Raw genomic sequence first — 18,378 nt, forward strand, 5'->3', positions numbered from 1 at the left:
TCTCGAACAACAAGTTAGTTCTGTGGCATCTTTTTTATTTGAGCTAGAGGTTTCATTGGTTGTTTAATGGCTGCGTGACCTTATAAAGAAAAGTCATATGGGGGACAAAATGCTTACATTCAAACATATTTTTCAGAACCATAAATAGTACTAGTCTCCTTTTACAAATAAACATCAAAGAGGATATATTTTATAACTAAAAGACTATAAAAAAGCTATCTTCAAAAAAACAAACAGGTCTTTACATCAAGTCTTTCATTTATAAAATTATGTGGATTCCACAATACAGTCAGTAATTCCAAATCTTTGTGGAATTCAAAGAAAAGAAAAATTCCTAGCAGAGAAATTTCTAGCAACTATGACCAGGCTGAGAAAGGAAATGAAATAAAACATCAGTGCATTTTCTTACGAGTGTTTCACACTCCTTGTGGTAGGGTCACCCTGATTTCTTTATTTTCCTTTTCCATTTAAATCTCTGGTTTAAGACCACCCAAAAGCTTGATGATGGGGCTCCCTAAGAATGAAATCCCGGGACTCGCATTTCTTGCCCCAAGCCTTATCATTAACTTCTAAATCTTGTGCTTTGATGGATGTTTGCTAGGAATAAAACCCTAGTACCCTCTAAACTCCTAATTGCTTCTCTCACCTTCTCCAAATGTGGTCAGAATAAAATTAGAATGGGAAAATTACTCATCTGTGGACTTCCATTAGCATCTTTAAAAACAGAGAAGCATTGATGAGCTTGTTTTGTCTTACTGGTTCAAAGGAGGGAATTATACTTATATACTTACATCACTCATATTAATTGCATTTGCTTTGGCCAAAATAATCTGGGGGATATCAGGCATGATGTGGATTTTGGTCTTGTCAGCTTCCCATGCTTGTTTATAGAGGTGCTGGGGACAAAAAAATAAAGAAATGTTTAAAATCTTAGTAAGAGTTCATTTAGTATATATGTATCATCTATTTCTATTATATAATAATATTATTATATTATCTTATTATTTATAACTAATTATATATCTGTATATAATTATTTTTAGCCAGGTGCTGGTAGCTCACACCTATAATCCTAGCTACTCAGGAGGCTGAGATGCAAAGATCATGGTTTGAAGCCATCCTCAACAGGAAAGTCTGTGAGATTTTTATTTTTTGAGGCATAATATGGTACATGGGTTTTTCTTTTTTTTTTTTTTTTTATTTTTTTTTTATTTTTATTTTTTGTGAACATACTGTGGCACATGGTTTTTCTAATGTAATTTTTATTGTTATTATTGTACAGAGGGGTCAGGTAATGAGTAAATTTCTTTTTGGACAAAATCTCCCCTTCCTTTGCTTTTCCCCAATTTCCCTGTGAGATATTTTTTTCTTTTATTTTTCCCTCATGAAATTCTTTTCTCCAATTAACCACCAAAAAGTCAGAAGTGGAACTGTGGCTCAAAATGGTAGAGAGCTATCCTGGAATACAAAAACTCAGGGATAGTGCCCAGGCCTTGAGTTCAAGCCCAAGATTGGTATAAAAATTTATTTTTACTGAAAAAGATCTTCTTCAACGATATAATGGGGAAAATATAAGACAGAAAATGTGCCCTGTCTCCTTAAGTTTGGAGATGATATCTCTTCCTAAAGTCTTCTAGGCATCTTATAGCACAGCTGTCCCTTTAAAATATAAGTAAAGCCATATAATATGTAATGTTCTCATCTTGCTTTTGCACTGAATAATATAGGTTAGACATTTATTTTGAAAATACTTTAATTCATTCTTTAAAAAAACTACATCGTATTTTGTCATGAGGTATAACCCAATTTATTTAACCAGTTTTCCACTGATGTACATTTATTCCAGTCTTTTCCTATCTCAAGCAACAATGCCATGGTCTTCCTGGTGGGTCAGGCAATGTGCCACCCATATAGTCAGCTCAGAAAGGATCTGTTGACCCAGCTGTTGGCACACAGCTTTTGGAGTATGCTGCCTCATCTGAGCACATGGCCTTCCCACATCTATGACTCATCATAGTGGGGATATATAAGCTTGTCCAATCCAGCGTAATATGGTGTACTCTAACAGGTGATACTCAAGAGGCTTTGCATGGCATTGGCCAAGGATTTCTTATGAGTATTATTTCCATGAGTACTATTCCTAAAAAGAAAAAGCCTATGCCAAATTCTCTTTGGGCATCTGCTCTCAGAACTCTATCCTTCAGAAACATTATTGTATTATGCGTATCTTTGTACATTAAGAGTTCTATAGGAGCATGAATACCTAAATTTTTCATTTTTACAAACATTGACAATTTATTTAAATTTTGCAATATAAATTCCCTTGCTGACATTAGGCATACATAATTTTAAAGTATTTTATGGTAGAAGAAAAATTCTCTGCTTTAGCTCGGCTTAAGTAAAACAAAAAGATTTTTCTCTTCAACCAGATGCTGGTGAACTTTTTGAGTAGAAGAGCAGAAAGTACAGGCCCACTGGAACAGCTGCCCTAGCTCCTACTCAACCTTAACATAGCCAAAGAAATTTCAAGATGGCTATTAAATAAAGCGTTTCTATTTATCTTTTATCAGTGACTTAACAGTTAGAGCCTCTGATTGGGTATAATTTCTATTCTTTATTTTAAAACTATAGTAACCTTTCTCAAGGTAAAGGAAGCCTTAAATGTGAACCCTTGCAACTGTGTTAGCAAAACCTGCAGATTAAATACCTGTATCTTGTCTGATCAGTAACACTGTATTATGAAAAGACTTATGCCATTCACACCGCCCCATTTGTTAGGAAATGGAAAATCTTGGAGAAAATTACATTAAGTGAATTAAGCCAGACCCAAAGAAACAAAGGTCCCATGGTTTTCCTTATTTGTAATAACTAGTATAAGTCTAGGACAAGCAGAAGAGGTCAAAAGCTATGTACATATGACCATATAACCTGGTGTTAAGAGAAATGAACCCCAAGACAGGGACACAAGAGGTTTTATCTTTGTTGTTGTTCTTTTTAATATATTTATAATGTACTATGTGATTTTTTTTTTGTTTCTTTATATGTTCTTCACCCGTGGAACAACCGCTGTTGTCACTGTATTTGATTCCCGTGTCCTGTATCTTGTATATATATTTTTCTAATTTGGGGAGGAGAAGGGAAATAACAAAATGCTGAAACAGGATACAGGATGACCCATTGTAACAATGAGATGTACAAGACAACTTTGCAGGGGTGGGAGAGGGAGGAGTTGGGGAGCTGGGGAGGAAAGGAATGGTAGGGGAAAAAACAAAGGAGGGAATAACAATGCTTGATAGGAAATGGACTCATTACCTTACTCATGTAAATGTAACCCCTCTGTACAGTATCTTTACAATAAAAATATATATATTTAAAAAGAGAAAAGAAAAAGACTTACGTCATTCATAATTTTCGCATTATTCTGGGCCAAAACCATGTTCATTGAGTCCATCAATGTTGAATATTTCAAAGTGTCTGGGTGCTGGCGGTACTTCTTTTCACTAATAATCTCCATAGCTTTCTTGTTTTTCTCAGCTTCTAGGGAGCCAAGAGGGAGCCAACCAATGCCCTTCATGAAGTCAGCATAGTCCGCTTTGTACTGATTCTGGAGAAGAGGGAAAAAAAATTCAGTGATGAGAATTCAAAACTTCCCAAGAAGTATGAGTTACTAATAGTCTATAACTTCCACTTCTGTTTTTCAACCAACAATCTTCAGATTTCATCCTACTGAGTAGCTAGGGTTACAGGTGTGAACCTCTGGTACCCAGCAATGGAAGACTTCTATAAGTCTCATTTTTCTCTTTAGCATATGAGTCTCTGATTGCCTACTACTGTTACAATTTCTCTAAGTCACACACGAAACCACACTGGTACTGTACTGAGGCAAATTTTGTTGACTTCCCCTGCTCAGATCTGAAATTTCTCCCTATAACTACCATCATTTATGCATTGATATACCGCCTTGACATCCCCAAAGAGAGATCTAGGCTTGGTTTAATGTGGTCTCCTTTTAGATTTCAAGTTAAATTCACTTTTTCCAGTTACCAATGGCTTCTTCAGCTGAATTTCCTTTGATTCATCTATCAGGAGTCTTTCATGCATTTGATCTTCTTTGCTAGGCTCCTTTCTGTACATTCATTCTGAAACTGTGTCTGATTTGCTGTCTTTGTTGGATGCCAAATCCAACAGCATTGTACCAACAAGAGTAGAAAGAAAGACTGCTTTCTTGATTAGATCTCTTGTTAAAAGATATATACTCACTCTTAAGACATGCAACACCTCAGAAAATTGCACACAAATTTCTTTCAGGATTTTCAGGATGTTGTGATTTCTAGTCAATCATTACTTATTTTCTAAAACAAATGCCCTGTAATTATTGTGGCTTTTACGTACATCACTTTGAATCTGCATCATATTTTTGGCCAATTCAAAGCCCATGGCATCAGGTAGCATGTTGTAGGTATGGATTATGTTCCTATAGTTGGCATTGGTGGCCACTTCCTGAGATTTCTTGGCGGCCACTACACTGAACATGTCCACTGGGGTGTGGAAGGAGGTCTTGGATTTCTCATAGCCTTTCTTATATTCCCGGTCTGACTGTATCTTCGCTACTTGCATGAAGTGCACCAACTTGGGATCATCTTCTAGGCTCCGGAAGCCAATATGTTTGCCTTTGGATTGCTCATAGGCTTTCTTGTATTTGTACTGTGGACAGAAAAGGAAACACAACAATGGGAATGGTGAAGGGAGGAGAACAAAAATCTCATTCATTGGGTACTATGAGCTTTGTGGTAGGCAAAAGGATTCAAACTCTAAAATCAGGCATGAGGCTGAAAATTATCTGTAAATGATTTGAATAGTCTAAAAGCAGCTTATTATTTTTTTAAAAAAATACATGATTCAGTTGTTTTTTACACTACAGAATAAACAATGGTTAGAGGATGCTTGGATTAGGCAAAAGTGAGGATGCTTAGATTAGGTGATCCAGGATGGTGTTACCATAAACACTGAGTAAAGTTGAGCACAGTTCCTGAATACACACAAGGGTTTCTCATTTACCCTCCTTTGCTTGGCCTAAAGACAGCCAGGGGAAGACTTACATCACTGGCAATGTCCCGAGAAGCCTTTGCCGCCTTTATGGACAGAGCATCAGGCCTCAAGTCATAGCCTTTCTTCTTTTCTTCTTCCCAGCCTGCTTTGTATAGTTTCTAAATGATGGAACAGAAAAACAACAGCACCTTGTTACTAGTTTAGAGTGGAGATCCTTTGGGGTTTCAAAATGGTCAGCCTTCTTCCCCTCCAAAAAAACAACAAAAACCCCACTTTTTTGTGTTGTTTATCTACTTACATCACTCATGGTGATTTGGTTTACTTTGGAGAGTAAAATATCTGGAGTGTCAGGCATGACGTGAATGGTGGTCTTGTCTTTGTTCCACTTTTCAGTGTAGAGCCTCTGCAAAAGGGAGGTAAAGTACATGATTTTACAGCAGAACAGGTTTCTGGCAATGCTAGCAGGAGGAAGAGACTCGCATCTCCATCATGGTTCAATTGGAGTGGGAAATGGATGAAACAGAAGAAAAGCTGAGGAAACCAGATCCTCAATAAGAAAGGCAATCAGTTGTCCAGTATGGGAGCCCTCTTTGCCTGAAGCAACAGATGCCATCTTGCCCGTATCTTAAACTAATTCTGAGTTTAACAGTCCTGAGGTTTTAATATGATATCAAGATGGTGTGAGCTGTAGAAACAAGGAAAGCGTTAGCATCCCTGCCTACAACCATCACCACAATCATCATCATAGAAGATAAAGCTGCTGAAGAAGTTTCCAGGGCCTACATCATGAGTGCTTCAGGGGTCCGTGGCTAATGAAGCAGATGGGCTCCTACCTTGTCCATAGTGATTTTGTTGCTTTTGTTCAGCGCCTGTTCCATTGTGTCCATAGAGTATGTGAACTTGAGCTTCTCAGGGTGCTGGCGATACTTCTTCTCACTGAGAATCTCTCCTGCTTTCTTTGCCTTTTCTACCTCCAGGGAGTCAATCGGGACCCAGCCAATCCCTTTCATCCAGTGGGTGAAGTCAGATTTGTAGAGATTCTTAATAAAGAAGGAGAAAATTTTCATTTCAGTAAGAGCCAAGAGTTTCTTTGCCTACACAATTTACTCATTATCAAAAAGGAAACGAGGGAAGAAGAAGGAGAGAATTCGTAATTTTTATTTTCCATGGCAAAATCACTTATAAAAATGATTATATTCATGGAAGCATTGAACTGAAAATTTGAATGTAACAATTCCTTAAAAAATTAACTTTCTTAACAAACCATAGTGAATCACACCCATAATTCCAGCACTCAGAAGTCGGAGGCAGGATTGTAAGTTCCAGGTCAGTCTATAGCTAGAACCTGTCTCACAGATGTCAACTTCCTTGAAGAAATGAAAGGTTAACAAGATTTTGCCTTAGGAACAATATTATGTTTCACCCATTTAAGCCTCTTAAGTTTTTCATAGATCATATGTTGGAGCTAAAACCAAAGATATATACAGTAAACCATTGGTATTTGGGGATAAATGGGTTTAAGGACACCAGTGAGGAAAAAATAAACTCACAAATGACAAGAAAGCTATAAGTAGTTCAAATGAGTCAAATTATAAAATTTCAAAGTCTATAGGAGTTCCCTAGAGAGAAGAGCAAGTTGATGGGGCTGGGAAGGTGGCTCAGTGGTAGAGCACTTGCCTTGCATGCTCAAGGCCCTGGATTCGATTCCTCAGCACCACATAAGAAAAAAAAAGCCGGAAGTGGCGCTGTGGCTCAAGTGGTAGAGTGCTAGCCTTGAGCTGAAGAGCTGAGGGATAGCGCCCAGGCCCAGAGTTCAGGCCCCATGACTGGACCCCCCCCCCCCAAAAAAAAAAAAAGAGTGAGAAGAGCAAGTTGAACCAGGTTTAAGATGGAGTAAGTGGCTCTGGAATTTTCTCTACCATGCATGGAAATAGGAAATGAAGCATGCTGTCAGCTGCTGACCAGTACGTACATCACTCTGAATTTGCATGGCATTCCTGTTGTGCTCCACATTCAAGGCATCAGGCAGGAGGGTGTAGTTGTGGTATGCTTGTCTGTAGTTGGCGTTGGTAGCAACCTCCTGAGATTTCTTAGCAGCAGTCACACTGAACATATCCAACGGTGTGTGGTACCTGGTCTTGCTGGCTTCATAACCTTTCTTGTACTCACGATCTGACTGTATTTTGGCCACATTCATGTAGTGGACAAGTTTAGGATCATCTTGAAGGCTAAGAAATCCAATTTGCTTCCCTTTGGCTTTCTCATAGGCCTCCTTGTATTTGCACTAGTTCAAAGAAAAGATTAGAGAGGGGAGATGCTTGATGTGAATTGAATTTATACAACAAACTAAGCAAAAGCCAAATACAGTTGGAATCTAAGTAACAGTGAACCTCTTTGTTTTAGTAGTTTAAAACAAACATTTAGCAAAATGTTTCTAACCTTGAAACCTGTCCTGAACTTTATATCAAGATTGTTTGTAAGTAGAATCTTTGAATATATTCAGTTTCCTTAAAGTTGTGTATTTTACCTTGTTTACATTATTATTCTGAATTATCTGATAAAGTGATTTCCAAGTCGTAACTTTCAGCAAGACTCTAATACAAATTAAAGTAGTGAACTTAAATTAGTGAGCTTGCACTTTCAGAAGGTATATAACACTGTAAAAAACATAAGGTAACCTGTAAAAATGTAATATTTGGTTATTCAGCCTATAATTTTTCCTAGCTTCTCTTTGTAGAAATTACAATATATATTAAAACAGTATAAAATATCTATTTGGATATATTTTTATTTAATTATGTTTTATTATATCAAAATATTTCTGAAGCTGGGCACTGATGGCTCACACCTGGAATCCTACTCAGGAGGCTGAGATCTGAGGATTGTGGTTTGAAGCCAGCCCAGGTAAGAAAGTCCATGAGACTCTTATCTCCAATTAACCACAAGAAAACTGGAAGTGGAGTTGTGGCTCAAATGGTAGAAGGGTAGCCGTGAGGAGAAGAGCTCAGGGATAGCACTCAGACCCTGAGTTCAAGTCCTACAACTGACAAAAAAAAATGTATGAAAACCTAAATTCAAGAGCATTCTTTTGAAACAGTTTACTGAGTTGTTTCTTTTTCTGCAAATGCCAGATGTCAAAGTCACTGGGTTTTTAAAGAAATTTTAAGTAGTTATGGCTGTGGCAGTAATGCACTGCTTGCCTAGCATGTGAAAGGCCCTGGGTTTATTCCTCAGCACCACAAAAATTAAATGAAGCTATATTTATCAGTGGCACTTTAGGAAATTAGAAAATATTTTAATATATTTTGTTTGCTTCTTTATACTTCATGGTTTCATACACAATGTTCAAAATGGAGTTTGTTGCTTTGTAGTTAGACTTACATCACTGGCAATATTTCTTGAACTCTTTGCCGCAACGATGGGAATGGCATCTGGCCTCAGGTCATAGCCCTTAGCAAGGGTCTTCTTCCAGTCTGCTTTATAATGAGCCTTCAAATAAAGGGAATATCATTTCAGTATTTGACATTGTTAGAAGAAGAATGCAACACGTTATCACAGTGTTTCTTTAAGAGGAATTCATAGCAAGGCTATTAGTTCATCTTATACATATGTATCAGATTCTTTAATAAAAATATTAGAGCAGATGCCAGTGGCTCACACCTATAATCCTATACTCAGGAGGCCAAGAGCTGAGGATCATGGTTTGAAGCCAGCCCAGGTAGGAAAGCCCATGAGATGCTGATCTCCAATTAATGACATAAAAAAGCCAGAAATGGCAGTGTGGCTCAAGTGGTAGAGTGCTAGCCTTGGGCAAAAGGAGCCCAGAGAAAGCACCTAGGCCCAGAGTTTAAGCCCCAGGACCAAAAAAATAATAATAAAACTCAACACAGGAGCAGGGTGCATTGTTGGACACCTGTAATCTCAGAAATCAAGGGGCTGAGGCAGGAGGATCATGAATTCATGTGAGACTCAGTCCCCAAATGCCCAACCAAACAAAAATCAAAAACAGGACAAAAAGAAAGACAATCCTACTCCATCCTCAAAAGTCAATTATTACAATATCACCTCAACTGACTTCAAAAGTTATACATTTGTCTAAGAAAACAATGTGGAATAACAAAAGATTTTTATTTATTTTTTCCTAATTTTCTAACTTTCCTATAATACTTTTGGAAAAATAAGCATAAAACATTTCAAACTTATAGACAATATGGCAATAAAAATAAAATATGCAGATCTAGTGTTTACTCACTTTCACTTGATTTTAATGATCATTACATATAAAATTAAGGGAAAAATTTAAATGGATAAAAGACAAAAAAATGTATACTTGAGACAACACAGAACTTAAAAATAAGAAAAAATTGCTGGGCGCCGGTGGCTCACACCTGTAATCCTAGCTACTCAGAAGGCTGAGATCTGAGGATCATGGTTCAAAGCCAGTCTGGGCAGGAAAGTCTGTGAGACTCTTATCTCCAATAAACCACTAGAAAACTGGGAGTGGCACTGTGGCTCAAGTGGTAGAGCACTCGCCTTGAGCTGAAGAGCTGAGGGATAGCACCCAAGCCCAGAGTTCAAGCCCCACAACCGACAAAAAAGAAAAAAAAAAGAAAGAAAACATAAAGCCATTTAAATAAAACCACTTATCCAAGTTTGATTGGGTCTTTAAACCAGTTTACTGACATTTTTAAAAAGAAACAACACATTCATTTATCTATTTTTGAGACAACAATGTTTTTCATTCTGGGTTTGACCTCACATTCTTCCTACCTCAGCCTTCTGAGCAGCTTAGACTACAAATGTGCACCACCATGACCAGTTTCATATAATGGATTTAAACATCATCTCTACTTATGTGCCAAGGCTTTCCAAGATGGCCAATTACATTGTTTTAAAAACTTTTTTGAAGAAAGTCAGATTCTTGGAAGTAATAATAGTTAAAACAAAAGTTACCCAATCCAGTATTTACACTTAATACAGACTATGTCGTTTTGTGTTTTCCAGTTCATCCATCTCATTTTGTTGGGTACTATTTTCTAGGCTCATTTTACCACCCACTAATGAGTTATTAAGGTCTAAGTAAAATTTTATGGTGGCTGCTATTCTTAGATTGCATGGTAAGAGTCCCACCTGTGGACTCAGGTTTCCTCCCCTTGAACTACTTAATGCAGGAGTTACCAGAACAGGCAAGAAGCATAAGCTATCTTAGACTGGCACCAAGCCAAATACTCACATCACTCATGTTGAGGGCGTTGACCTTAGCTTGAATAAACTGAGGCAGTTCAGGGTCGATGGTGTACTTGTGCTTCAGTTTCTCCCCCTCCACTTTGTAGTTCAACTGCAAACAAGGAGAAAGTGTGAAAACACCACTAGCTGACTTAGTATGAACTTCACTCACTCTTTTTAAAAAGAAAGGCTATTGCTTGTGTTTCCCATACAAGGTGAATGAATGCCTATTCTGTCACAGGAAGGGGCTCAGGGTAGATAAATTCATGTCCTCAAGCCCCTAATAGTCATTGGATTGTGTGTGCCAGGCTGAGTGGCAGGCTATGTTTAAAGTGCTTTTTGAAAAAGACTGATTTGTCCTCTTGAAATTCCAGTCTAGCAGAGGAAACAGATATACAGTAAACTATGAACTATAGCTAAGTTTTATGATGTGTTATAAATAGAGTGAACATAGAAGAAAAATCATAAAGGCCTCTGTAGAAGCAGCACTATGCTCAAACTTAAGAGAAAAGGGAGAGTTTGCCGAAGAAGCACAACATTTGCAGGGCCCAGTGGCTGAAAATGGCCTGGCCAACCTAAGGAACTAATAGTAGCCCGAGACTGGGGGCTTGAATGTGGACAGTGAAGAGGAGCAGAGCATGGATTGAAGGGTCTTTGCAGACAAGTTAAAGAGTAGGGATGTTCAGTTTAAGCAGAAGTTCTTAAGAGGTTGTCCATTAGAATGTGGTTTATGCTTTAAGATATAACCTGATTGCTTGAGACCACAATTAGGGAATACAGACACCAGGTCATTGCAGTCGTCAACATGAGAGATAAGGAAGCAGGGATGAGGGGACTGGCACTTCAGCAAGCTGGATGAGCTATTCGGGACACTGACTGGCAGATGTATTGGATGCAGGAGTACAAACATAGAGGTGTTAAAGTGACCACCAAGCTTTTGGTTTGAGTTACTACATCTGTCTAGCTATAATTGGTATTTACTGGGATGGGGAAGACTTAATAGAGTGAGCATACAATTCTCCTAACTAGGAAAACACACACACACACACACACACACACACACACACACTGAGAAACGATGCCTGCCTTAGTACAAAAGAAATCAAAAGTCTCTACAGCATTATTACCACGAAAATAGAATGACTCCTCTGCAGTAATGTGATCCAATTCAAGGAAAGTGCTTGCTACTTTGCCAAAAATAAAAATAAACAATAAAGATCTAGAACTAAAAGAAAGCAAGCGAACAAAATGTCCCTTTCTTTCTTTGCTTTGTGCTCACCCATCTCTTTCCATGAAGGCCTTTTAGAAGAACTCTGAAGTTACTAAAGGATATGATAGGTTGAACATTGTAATCACCTTCTGACTGAAAGAAAGAGAGTCTGGGACTCAGAAATGAGACTCAGATGCTTGCAAATAAACTGCTTATCTCCTCCCCAGGGGCCTTCTTCTAAGATTGCCTCTCAGAACATTGAGCTGTTATGCAAGGGATTAAGACATTAAGCCTTTTTACCTGGGTAGAAATATTGTCACCCAGAACAATAAAATAGCTTGTTTTGCAATTCAGACAGAGTTGTACATGATTACGATAATGCCATTCCGTGTGTATAGTGGGTAGTCGGGGGTGTCTGCTTATGAATGGCACAGATTCTCTGCATTTACAAAGCAAAGCAAGTTCGGAAAAATCACTTTTCCCCTGCCTGTTTTCCCTGTGTTCATATTCCATGTTGCTTCAAAAGTAAAACCCATCTCTCTTCTATTCCTGAGAGCCGTTTATTTGGTAACATGGATGCATCCTCACGTATTGAATTATGAAAGGTGGTGGAGAGGCTTGGCATTGAGGGTTGGTTATTCATGGGCAAATCCTTTTGAAGGGAAGCAAGCCACTTACATCACTTAGCTGCTTTGTGTTCTGTTGAGCCAAAACCATGCCCATGGAATCAGGGACACTTGTGAACTTGATGGTGTCTGGGTGCTGTCGATACTTCCTTTCATTTAATGCATCACCTGCTTTCTTGACTTTCTCAACCTCCAGAGAGCCAATAGGGATCCATCCAATGCCCTTGAAGAAGCTGTTGTACTCATCTTTATATACGTTCTGCAAGAGAGTAATAAGCTCTTATGAGAAAGTATCCTACATAAGTCTGATTCAAGGAAGTTTCTGTAATTCCATCCAAGGGGAACAGCAATTATTTCCCTATGTTCCTATGTTCCTGTCTGTCTTGTCTGTCACACAGTTTATTACCTGCAATTGGATAATGTGGAAAAGCAGTTCTATTGTTAGAATTTATCATACAGCACAGACAGGAATCTGGGTCATATATTTCCATGGGTACTGCTCAAAGTGTTCTATCTCTTGACAATTTGAGCTTTCCTTTTGATTTCACTGAAGACTCCAAAACTTTGAGTTTCACATACACTGTCCAAATAAGCTATTCCTGATCTCAACTAGACAGAAAGATTTTTCTTGAGCATCAAGAAATGAATACCATTTCTTTCCTTTACAGAGGACAATTTCTTACAGAAATCTGTTTCCTGAAGACAGAGTATTCTGAATGTTAAACATACTGTGTGGCTCTCCATGAATCATGTGGGAAGCCCAAAGACTTCTCATTTCATTTTAGATGACTCATTACACAGAGTTATATAGAGGATCAGGTGAACTTGGGTTAATAAACAAAGTAAGCTTTCCCGAATTCAGGAAGCATCAAAAATTCTCTTTGACTAATATTAAACCACTATTATTATTCATAGAGGCCCATGAGAGTACCTCTGACTGAGAATCAAAGTTTCTTACATAGTTAAGGAAAATGGCTTTATCTTTTGTCCATAAGTTAATAAAGGCAATGTCAGTGATGGCAATATAAGTACAGAAAGCCAGCAGAAACCACTTGTCTAACATGCACTTTGGTAGTTTTTATCACACATTGTCTATTCTAAGGTGCTTTTCTCTAATATTTTACTGCCGTCTGAATTCTAATAAAATGCACAGCAGTGACCATCCTTTAAGAACAAACACATCTAGTTCTGTTACATGGTACACACTTACATCACTTTGAATCTGATTTGCATTCCTTGTGTGTTCTACACTCATAGCATCAGGCAGGTAGGTGTAATGATGTAAGGGCTGTTTGTAGTTGACATTGGTGGCTACATCCTGGGCCATCTTTGCTGCTGTAATGCTAACCATATCCCCAGGGGTATGGTAGCTAGTTTTAGTGTTCTCATAGTTCTTCCTGTATTCACGATCCGACTGCAGCTTTGCCACATTCATATAGTGGACAAGTTTAGGATCATCTTGGAGGCTTCTGAAACCCACATGCTTTCCCCTTGATTTCTCATAAGCTTCTTTGTATTTATACTGCAAAGACAGAATTTAGTTAGCAAAGTTCTAGGGTGCTGATAACATTAGATGCAACAATGACGTTCACACAAAAAGGCACTCAGAACATTGTAATTTTTCTGCGAAAAGTATTAAAAAAAACAGTAAATACACCTCATCCAGGAAATTTGGCATGGAAATATTTGTTTCAAACTTGGTAGAGGCTTCAAGGGAATACTTGAATGATAAATTAAGAAACAGGTTTTTTTCCCCTTTGTCTTGACTTCTGTAGGTGACAAGTGTAGAACTGTATTTTAAATCAACTGAGATTTCACACTTCATATGAACATGTCCCCTTCCAAATGTTGGACTTATTTTCTGGCTTCACAAGAATGTGAATTTTCCTAATCCAATATATGTATTCACTTCATAGATGTGAGTACCACCTATGCAGATAGCTGGTCTCCCCCGTACCACTTATCCACAGCTCCTCTTCAAGCTCCAGGAAGAGGCAGCTTCAAGTGAATTAAGGAGCCACAACAAGGTCCAGAACTGCCACAGGCTTTCTCATAAGTAAAATTCTGGCCAGAAAACTGTAATCTGTTCAAGATCCCTTGCAGCTGGGAATAGCAATGAGAAGTAGATTGAGCTATCTGAAATAGGTCAATTCCTTCAAGAATACCAAAGAATTCAAATCTACCCAAATACTGTGCTCTGCCTGGATTGTTTTTTTTTTTTTTTTTTTTTTTGGGGGGGGGGGGGTCCGGTCGTGGGGCCTGAACTCTGGGCCTGGACGCTGTCCCTCAGCTCTTCAGCTCAAGGCTAGCACTCTATCACTTGAGCCACAGCACCACTTCCGGCTTTTTTTCTCTTTGCTTATGTGGTGCTGGGGAATACGAACCTAGGACCTCATGCATGCAAGGCAAGCGCTCTACCACTGAGCCACCTTCCCAGCCCTCTGCCTGGATTCTTAAACCAGGATTTAGCATGTGAACAGATCATCCAATAAATTACTAGGCCCCCACTACAGTGGGGCAGCAGTTGGTGGTGGGGAGAGATGGAGCACCATGCAATTGCTAAAAAAAGTTGAAGTTATACTATCAACTTTTATTTTGTATCTAAGCTAGAAATATATTTCACAGAGTCATGCATTATATGCAAAACTTTGAGAAGGAGGTTTCCAGCACTGTTAACCATCCCTACCAAAAAATTGTGGAGTCTCAATATCCCCATATTTCCTATGAGGGCTCTACCTGTGGTTTGTGTTTTTTCTTTTCTCAAACCAAGAGTATAGCCCCTGGACCAGGAGTATGATAATGGGGAACCCAGCAAGGTATGTGCGCTTTTAGAAAATTTTCTTTTTCAAAGATGATAATGTGTATGTGTTTATTTTTAATACAGATAAAATGGGTACCTGAATCAAAATTATATGGTTTTCTTGTCCATTTGTTTCACAAAATTATGTATATTTATATCATGTTTTCAGTTTTTAAAATATAATTGTAATTCAGATAGTCATCTGAATTTAACATGTTAGTGTCAGTCAAGGTGTTTTGATGAAAAATGAATGAGGGCCGTTAGAGAGTAGTGGCAGCAAAGGTAATTTGGGCTATGAATCACAGCAAAAGCCACTGTCAAATTTATGACAGCTCTACCAAGTGGGGTCAACCGAAAAGAACAACAAGAATGTTGGAAAAGTGACAGGGTTTCAAAACAATATTTTGTGGAGAACTTTCAAGTCATTAACTCAGCATATTACTTTCAATGAGGAAACCATTTAAAACAAGCATAGATTTTGATCCCATTTTTAAAAAGGCAATCACTCAAATTTAACTTTCTTTAAAAACTTACATCACTGGCAATGTTTCTTGATGCCTTGGCAGCAGTAATGGGAATTGCGTCACCCAGCACATTATTTCCTTTGGCAATTAAATCATGCCAGTCCCGTTTATAACAGACCTGGGATGAAAAAGCAAAGGATGTATAAGCAGGTGGTATATTAATCAGTTAACATGATTCTAAAACTGCTGGAATTGGTTTGATCTTTTCCAGATGTCAGCTTATAGGATCCCTTGCTGTACAAGCTCTTCCAATAATGTCCTGTGGTCAGTGTAACACTTTGGACACATCAAACTATGGGACACTGTACTAGTTATTCACTTAGATCTGGTCTGGATATTCAGGAGGATTCTGAAAGATGGGTGAATGCAGACTTCTGCAAACCATGGTTAAGTGAGAACCAATGGGAGAGAATTAAGCTGTTTAGTCTATGAAAGAAAGGTCAAGAGAAGACATGGTGGCTATATCTAGCAGATAATAACTTTTCCCAAATGGAAAATAAAGTAGAAGTTCTGGGGGAATACATGATAGAGAAGAGTGTTATAACCCATGGAGCTATCCTACCCTAAAAGGGCTAACTCTAGAGATAAAGAGCATATCAAGGGATATACTCTATGGGTCAAGGTATTGACAAAATAATTGTCATATTCTAAAATTCGATTATTTTATTGTCACAATTTGTTTCCACACATTGAAGACCCTACTTACATCACTTATATTGTAAGCATTACACTTGGCCTGGAGAAATTGTGGAAGATCAGGACTCAGAGTATACTTATGTTTCACATCTTCTCCTTTGGCTTTGTATAAGATCTGTAATACACAGGAACAAAAATAAAGTGTATTATATATCATGCATGCTTAAATGAGTTTTTCCTAGTCAATCCCCATCATTTTTTAAAAAAATTATTGTGAAAAGACCATACAGAGGGATTACAATTACATGGGCAAGATAGTGAGTACATTTCTTATCAAGCATTGTTGCCTCCTCCTTTGTTTCCCCATACTATCCCTTCCCCTCTCCACCCCCAACCCCCACGCCCCTCCACCTCTCACTCCCCCCACTCCTTACCCCACCAAAGTTGTAAAGTTCGTTTTTCGACATAACGTCTTGTATATCTCATTGTTGTAATAGGTCCACCTGTAACCCTATTTAAAGTTTGTTTTTTCCCTTCCCCTCCACAAATTATATCAACATCAAATACAGTGAAAGCATGGCTTATACCTTGGGGGAGGTACATACAAAGCAACAAAGAAATCATCTTATGAATATGTTGGAAACAATCTCAAAAAAGAAAAAAACATTTGAATCTTATCTTGGGGTTCATTTCGCCTAACATCAACTTGTCTGACAGTTTCTGTTTTCTCAGACATATACTAGTTATTGCAAATAAGGGAAACCATGGGACCTATATTTCTTTGGGCCTGGCTTACTTCACTTAATATAATTTTTTCCAAGTCTTAAAAATATGGAATGCTTCATGAATTTACGTGTCATCCTTGCTCAGGGGCCATGCTAATCTTCTCTGTATCATTCCAATTTTAGTATATGTGTTGCCAAAGCGGACACCCCCATCATTTTTATAGATTAAAAAACACCAAGAAAGTTCATTTTATTTTTTTTAAAGCACTGCATTGGCAATTCTATGCATTAAAAGAGAAAAAAATTCTTAATAGAAAACCTGGGTTTTCTTTTAAGTATAAAGGAAATCCAAATATAAAATCCTAAAACAACAGAATTCACTAGAGCTAGATACATTTGTTCTTTGCCAATGGAATTAAAGGCTCCTAAATTTTTGTTAGTTTTTTGGAGTTTTCATGTCTAGAAAGGAGATGATGGTTAGAATATTTTCTTTTTAAAATTTCTGTTTAAAAGTTTCCAATTATAATTGTATCAGTGAAAGTATACAATAATTTCTTCATACCTGAAGGTATTATTTTTTGGGGGCGTGGGGGTCCGATCATGGGGCCTGAACTCTGGGCCTGGGCGCTGTCCCTCAGCTCTTCAGCTCAAGGCTAGCACTCTACCACTTGAGCCACAGCGCCACTTCCAGCTTTTTTTTTTTCTTTCTGCTTATGTGGTGCTGAGGAATCGAATCCAGGGCCTCATGCATGCAAGGTGAGCGCTCTACCACTGAGCCACCTTCTCAGCTCACCTGAAGGTATTTTATAGGAATTCAAAGGTTGTATCAAAAGATTTACCACTCTTATTTATGCTATTTTGTTAATTTAAGAAATTACATATACTTTACTGAAAGTCACCAAAGTATATAATATAGAGACTTTATTGTGCTCTCATCTTGGTAACTGAGAATAAATGAATTCTATTTCTAAAACTGAAAAGAGCCAGGGTAACTGGCTGAAAGAGACTTCCAATCTAACTTGTCACTTACTATAGTTCCTAGAGATGAACTCAAGGAGTATCACAGATACACTAGTGTGCATACACAAATAAACCTAAAATGGTTTTTTTTTTGTTGTTTTTTTTTTCGGTCCGGTCGTGGGGCCTGAACTCTGGGCCTGGGCACTGTCCCTCAGCTCTTCAGCTCAAGGCTAGTGCTCTACCACTTGAGCCACAGCGCCACTTCCGGCTTTTTTCTTTTTGCTTATGTGGTGCTGAGGAATCGAACCCAGGGCCATGCATGCAAGGCAAGCACTCTACCACTGAGCCACCTTCCCAGCCCCTAAACCTAAAAAGTTGATTGATTGATTGATTGATTGATTTTAGGCCATGGGGCTTAAACTCAGGGTCTGGGTGCTGTCTCTGAGCTCTATTGCTCAAGGTTAGTGTTCTACCACTTTGAGCCAGAGATCCACTTCTGGTTTTTGAGTGGCTAATTAGAGATAAGAGGCTCAGAGGGCCTTTCCTACCAGGGCTGGCTCTCAACTGCAGTCTTCTCCTGAATAGCTAGGATTTAAGCCCACAGCTTAAAATGTTGACATTT

At 38.2% G+C, this 18,378-nt stretch overlaps 1 protein-coding gene and 1 non-coding gene across 3 annotated transcripts in view; both read right to left on the reverse strand.

Annotated features, from left to right (window-relative positions):
• The window catches only part of Neb (nebulin), a 212,847-nt gene that overhangs the window by 143,680 nt on the left and 50,789 nt on the right, over positions 1 to 18,378 (reverse strand). For both annotated transcript variants that reach the window (XM_042683487.1, XM_042683485.1), the window contains exons 33-45: positions 16,142 to 16,246; positions 15,446 to 15,553; positions 13,322 to 13,633; positions 12,164 to 12,370; positions 10,283 to 10,387; positions 8,431 to 8,538; positions 7,022 to 7,333; positions 5,883 to 6,089; positions 5,348 to 5,452; positions 5,100 to 5,207; positions 4,393 to 4,704; positions 3,398 to 3,604; positions 792 to 896 (exon numbers count right to left, since the gene is read on the reverse strand). In XM_042683487.1, the coding sequence (XP_042539421.1) occupies positions 792 to 896; positions 3,398 to 3,604; positions 4,393 to 4,704; positions 5,100 to 5,207; positions 5,348 to 5,452; positions 5,883 to 6,089; positions 7,022 to 7,333; positions 8,431 to 8,538; positions 10,283 to 10,387; positions 12,164 to 12,370; positions 13,322 to 13,633; positions 15,446 to 15,553; positions 16,142 to 16,246 (2,301 nt within the window). The remainder of the gene's footprint in view (positions 1 to 791; positions 897 to 3,397; positions 3,605 to 4,392; positions 4,705 to 5,099; positions 5,208 to 5,347; positions 5,453 to 5,882; positions 6,090 to 7,021; positions 7,334 to 8,430; positions 8,539 to 10,282; positions 10,388 to 12,163; positions 12,371 to 13,321; positions 13,634 to 15,445; positions 15,554 to 16,141; positions 16,247 to 18,378) is intronic.
• LOC122110863 lies at positions 16,897 to 17,003 on the reverse strand. Its single transcript, XR_006147926.1, has one exon. It is a non-coding gene; the product is annotated as a U6 spliceosomal RNA (small nuclear RNA).

Source organism: Dipodomys spectabilis, unplaced genomic scaffold (assembly GCF_019054845.1).
Source record: "Dipodomys spectabilis isolate Male_0828 unplaced genomic scaffold, ASM1905484v1 ptg000081l, whole genome shotgun sequence".
Classification (NCBI taxonomy): Eukaryota; Metazoa; Chordata; class Mammalia; order Rodentia; family Heteromyidae; genus Dipodomys; species Dipodomys spectabilis.